The sequence below is a fragment of the Ruditapes philippinarum genome, unplaced genomic scaffold (genome assembly GCF_026571515.1).
Source record: "Ruditapes philippinarum isolate M1 unplaced genomic scaffold, ASM2657151v2 ctg495_1_1_1_1, whole genome shotgun sequence".
NCBI lineage: Eukaryota > Metazoa > Mollusca > Bivalvia > Venerida > Veneridae > Ruditapes > Ruditapes philippinarum.
Genome location: NW_026859038.1, coordinates 305,882 through 311,865, shown reverse-complemented (window position 1 = coordinate 311,865; position 5,984 = coordinate 305,882). Strand labels below are relative to the sequence as shown.

General features: G+C 35.3%; 1 protein-coding gene across 1 annotated transcript; it reads right to left on the bottom strand.

Moving 5' to 3' along the window:
* Positions 1-3,329: 3,329 nt before the first annotated feature.
* On the bottom strand, positions 3,330-4,208 carry LOC132754961 (uncharacterized). The gene has a single exon (XM_060745716.1). It carries the CDS (start codon positions 4,206-4,208, stop codon positions 3,330-3,332), a length of 879 nt encoding a protein of 292 aa, XP_060601699.1.
* Positions 4,209-5,984: the final 1,776 nt, after the last annotated feature.

The following is a 5,984-nucleotide window of genomic DNA, read 5'->3' as shown; positions in this document are numbered from 1 at the left end:
GCTTTTAAATATGGCTCTTTTTTAGCATTCCGAATTGAGGTAACGACTTCATTTCGGACTTTTTAATGTTTTTCCCAATGAGTTTGGATGTTAGTGTGTTTTGCTCTTTGATATTATTTCGTACGTTTTAGAATTAGTTTCCTTATATGTGTAGTGAACAAAGGTGGATCGTTTGGTCGTATTATTATGTTGTTTTTTGTTTGGTATGCGTCTTTTGCGAGCTCAAGTAGTTTATTGGAGAACGAACACGAGAAGTTGTTGATGTTATTATCTTGAAATTGTTTGATTTTATCTCTTAGAAATTGGTCTCAGTTTTTTTAAAACGTTAGTAAATTAAAATCGCCTTGGTCATGAAGCCACACTAACGCTTAAATGCCTTAGCAGATGGTTAAGAAAAATCAAACAATGCAATAATTGTGGGGAATTTTACCACATTGGATTTGTTTTTTGTATGTTGTAATACAAAATTAATTCCTTCACTTTTCACATGTTTTATTTTGTAAACACAACACTTTTGTATTCAAACACTTTAATTAAATAATTGTACTTTCCACGTTTAGTTCTATATTGAAATATGATAAACAAGATTAACAAGGAAAGGTGGCGTTTAATGAACGCAACCCTCATACGACCCAACAACAAGAATACCACATGTTTCCCTTTTTATAACACAATTCCCGCCAAAATTAAAATTAACAAAAGCATGAAATACATGAATAGGAGCAATAACATGTCATTACAATTTCCCGCCAAAAGTAAAATAAACAATGGCATGAAATACATAAATAGGATAGGAGCAATCACATGTCATTACAATTTCCCGCCAAAAGTAAAATAAACAAAAGCATGAAATACATAAATAGGAGCAATAACATGTCATTACAATTTCCCGCCAAAAGAAAAATAAACAAAAGCATGAAATATATAAATAGGAGTAATAAAATGTCATTACAATTTCCCTCCAATAGTAAAGTCAACAAAATGCATGAATAATATGAATAGGAGCAATGATCTATGTAATTAACCAAACTGGAACAAATTCATAACATATTCGTGAAATTCACGACACTCCCGCCAGAAGAAGAAGCTTAAGAATGCAACTTTTAAAGAACGCTTTTGATAAACATGTAATAATAACTAAAACTGGCAAATCTTAACAAATTAAATATGCTTCAGCAGTTAAATGAAAATTCAGTTTAATACAATGTTAGGTTAATATTTTTATTGTCCCATTTATTACCTTATAAAACAAAATATACATAATTTGATGTCTTCCCTTTCCAATTTTTATACACATTCCTTGTGTTACAATTACATTCAGTTGTCGTACTTCAGGGTGTATACTGAATTGTCATCCTCGTAATTCACCCATGAAAATATAGGTTTGTCATTCCTGTATGTAGTGTATTTGAATCCCGTTTTCGTCCAGCATTTTACAATTGTGTTTAATGTTCGTGCTACTACTGCTAGCTCTCATCTGAGATTTCAATTACACCGTTAACGCTATCATTATCACTGTCTAAATAACTCATTTGACCCTCATTATCACTGCCGTTATCATTTTCAAAATATTCACCATCATAATCCCTGATGTATTCACCACCTTCACCGTTATCACTGTCATGATAACTTTCGTTGTCAACATCGTCATCGCTATCTTGCACATCGTAAAATTCATCAATTAAAGCATAAATTTCACTATCTGGATAACTGCCACCGTAATCACTATCACTTTTCTCTGCACCGCTATCAATACTGTTACTATCGTTCTTATCATCGTAATACACTGTGCGCACCGTAATCACTACTGTCATCACATTTCTGTTCATCAATATCGTAATCACTGTTGTTATCATTATCTGCACCGTTATCAACACTGTTATAACTATCATATGATTCACTACTAATATTATCATAATTCGTAACGATAATCACATGTCTAACATCTTCCTCAGAACGTGTAGCAACTCTTGCTAGCGAATTTAAAAGACTGATATCAAAATTCTGCACCATATCTTTTTCAAAGACGTTTACAATGTCATCATCTGATGAAAAACCCTCGTACCTGGTATCATCGCACGTCTTCGTGACACAGTTGGCAGTTGTCGCATACAGTGCTTTGCTCCTAGCCTCTGTAATGGTATACTTGTGAATAAACTGTAAATGCTTATACAAGTAGCTTATCCTGATAAATTCTGCATTGCACATTTCTTTGGTTTTGGCTTAAATGTTTTTCTGCAATATGCCTATTTAAGTTTCTCTTATTTTAATATATTTTTGTACAACTGTCACACTGATAACGTGTCATTGTTACTGCTTCTCTAAATAACAAATGAAGGGATTAAACTTTTACGCTGTTATATAAAACATTTTTTACGAAATTCACGTGCAACTTAACCGCCGAAATATAACAGTAATGTTACTACTTTGCTCCGCTATAACCACGTACAATTTTACTATAAACCGTTTGCTCCGTTTGATAAGTTTTCGCGGGGAATTTAAATATCTTAAGTTCTTGCTCTTGCTCTGGCTTGTATGTGTAATCATCTTCATTCTGGTCAATGTCAGGAGAACAAACATTTCTATTCAATGTCAAAGAAATGACTGGGCGTTAAGGTAATGATCGAGTTAATATCATTACCTACATATACTAGAGGTCTAGAGTTTATAGACGCTTCAATTTCTTTTAGCATTGTCTGCCATTGCACCAGACCTAGAAGTTTATTTCCCAACGCTTTTTGTAGGGATCTTGGAATTGTGATTTTCCTCAATGTGCTAAACGTGATTTAGCAAATATCAACTCCGCTTGTGATGAACTATTATTCGTGTGTATGTTAATTACACAAGAATATGCTTTTTCTGAAGCATCACAAAAGCAAAACCAAATTTGTTGTTTCAGATTGGTTGCCATTCTCTGGTGAAACACATCTTGAAATCTTGAAGTAAGATATGTTTTCCAAATCTGTTTTTATTTCATTCCACTCAATTTTCATATCATCTGGAACTTCCTAATCCAAGCTGATTCCTTTACTCCAAAGACTTGGATAAGTAGTTTGCCCCGTAACAACACTGGTGAAAATAATCCTAACGGATCTTAGTTCACTGCCAATCTTTTAACTACACTTCTTTAAGTAGTAGTTTCATCAACACGGGTGATAGCTTTTAAAGACAGGGTATCTTGTTGTGGATCCCAACACATTCCAAGAACTGTCAATGAATTTATTTCAGCTATGTCTTCTTTGGGTATGTAAGCGTTGAGAATATCACTATTCGATGTCGGCGGACGGAGATTCATAGACGCCGTTCTGAATATTTCCTTTGCTTCGTTTTTAAAACGCAATGCCTTCAAAGTCAGTATCGGTACCCGTTATCAAGTTATCCACGTATATGTTATTTTTCACTTTCTCTGCAATGTCGTTGTTGTACAACTCTAGATGACACCGTATTGTCGCTCCAAGTAGGAATGGACTAGCTATAATACCAAAAGGTACTCTGCAAAATCTATATTCCTGTATGTTTGTGGAACTGAAAACTGGTTCACTTGTATTCTTTAACCACAGAAAGCGAGTGAAGTCCCTCTGGTCGTGTTGTAGGCCTATTTGCAAGAAGGCCTTTTCAATGTCAGCTACTATGGCAACTCTGTGTATCCTGAATCTAATCAACATCCCACATATATCTTGCAAAATCACAGGTCCGCGATACATGCACTCGTTTAAACTTAGATTTTGTTTCTTAGTTTTAGCTGAGGCATCGTACACTATTCTGAGTTTTGTGGTGTTTTTCTGTGGAGTATTAACTGGTTGATGCGGGAGGTAATGTAACAAACCATCTTGCTGCTTGTAATCAACCTTTTCTATGATGCCCTGGTTAAGTTGATCAGCTAGTATTTTGTTGTATTTTTCCATTAACTTAGGTTTATCACTCAAACGAGAAACAGCTGACTTTAGTCGACCCATAGCAAGTTGTCTGTTGACCGGTAGGTCAAACTCTTCTTCTCGCCAGGGCCACGTAACCTGATAACGATCATTTTGAAATGTTAATGTGTCTCTGAACTTTTTCATTGCTACCTCGTCATTGGTAACTTCTATCTCATCTCTTATACCAATTGTTTCAAGGTTCCAGAAATCTTGTAACTCAGGCTCCGCTTTCATTGACGGATCCAAACTTGTAAACACATTGCTTCCTGTAACATCGTTTGCATAAGTCATTACAAACACATTTACTTCAGAAATGTCTTGACTCTTTTCCGTTGTTTGTTCAGTTAGGATCCATCCAAATTTTTTTTGATGCAAGTAAGTACAAGTCTGGCTGTATCTCGATACGGTTCGGCAACACTATATCAAGAAAGGAATCATTACCGATGAGCATTTCTATTGTTGATGTCTCGCGTTCAGAGGACAGTGTAACTCATCACTGTGTATTAGATTTTCTAACTGTTCTGACAGAGAACTCGGCACAACGTTTCTTTGTATTGTTCCGCTTATTGAAGGAACTATATTAGCCGTAATAGTCATATAGTTACGGTTATTGAGTTCTAAATTTAAACTCGTTGACTTCGTTTTGATAACTTTTGATTAATCACTTCCAAACGTAACAAGATTAAGCTCTTCTTCCGTATATCCCTGTAGCCCTATTTGTGACGCTAACCGCTCCGTAGTGTACGTCCGTTGTGATCATGAATCAAGTAGTAACCTTGTTGTTGCTCTAATTGAATAAGATGGATTCACTATTTTCGTTTTAACTGTTTGCATGAGCACCATTTCATTAGATGAAATGAAAGCAGGTGTGACTGTTCTTATTTCTAATTACTCCGCTTGAGGACTTTCTCTTAGTTCCTCAGACATGTGCACTCTTGTTTCTTCAACTTTGAATGTATCGAAATACAGACTTCTGTAATACGAATTGATTTTGCTACAGTAAACACCTTTTATTTGCTCTACAATCTTGTGACTTGTGATTATCCTTAACACATTTGTAACATGCACGTTTGTCGTTTTCTGTCTTCAAGTGTCTTGTAGTTCAAACACTCATCACTCCAATGTTGTCCTTCACAATAGCGACACTTAGTTGCATATGCTTCACGTTTCTCGACCGTTTCTTGTCTGCTCCTTTTTGTAACTCCAGTTGCACTTCCTCTGGTAATTTGAGCGTATGATGGACACAAATACATCTTGATCAATGTTCTGGTTCAATACTTATAGACTTCGAAGATGTTTTTCTATCTTATCAGACAGTTTAACAAACGTGTTACTTTGTTTTTTGCTGAAGATAGATGTATCACCTGATTGTAATGCAGATTAATAATTTCCTGTGGGTTTCCAAATCTATCTTTAAGACAACCCCAGCCACTGAATAATTCTCACTAGATAACACAAGGCCAGCTATTGGCCTTCTGACCTCACCAAACAAAATCAAGTCTGCGCTTATAGTACTGTGTGTCTTTTACATATAGAACCTCGCCATACGGGTTGCTTGTAAAGTTTTTTTCTCTCTGGTTGATGAAATCGAGGTATCCATATTTCGCTCGAAGACGTATCAGACTTGAGCCATGTTTCTGAAAAAAGCAAGGACGTCAAAGTTTACACACTCAGCTTCAATAATATCTATCTTATTTGCAATGCTTTGGACATTATAATGTAAGACAAAAAAACCCTGTTATTTACCACCAAATCTGACAAACAGGAAGACAGTGATGAAATATTTGAAACAGACTAGTCGCTCGAGTTTGATAAGGCTTCCATTATAAGGAAGATTGTCCATGCAGATGATAAAGCATACAGCAGTACAAGAATAAAGTAACCTTAAAAGTTTTTACTTTCCCTTGATTGTAGACAAAGAAGGAAACGCCTGAGAGAAAATTGATGTTTTCATAGGTTGTTGACGTAATTTTCGTTTGCAAGACAAACATATACAAATGAATTGACACTGTGACAAAAATAATCATAGTATGCAGAGAAATGATCATTTCCAGTGACAGTGGTAAG

Excerpts from the sequence above, each read along its gene's own strand:
- LOC132754961 (XM_060745716.1), bottom strand. The coding sequence starts at position 4,208 with ATGACTTATGCAAACGATGTTACAGGAAGCAATGTGTTTACAAGTTTG.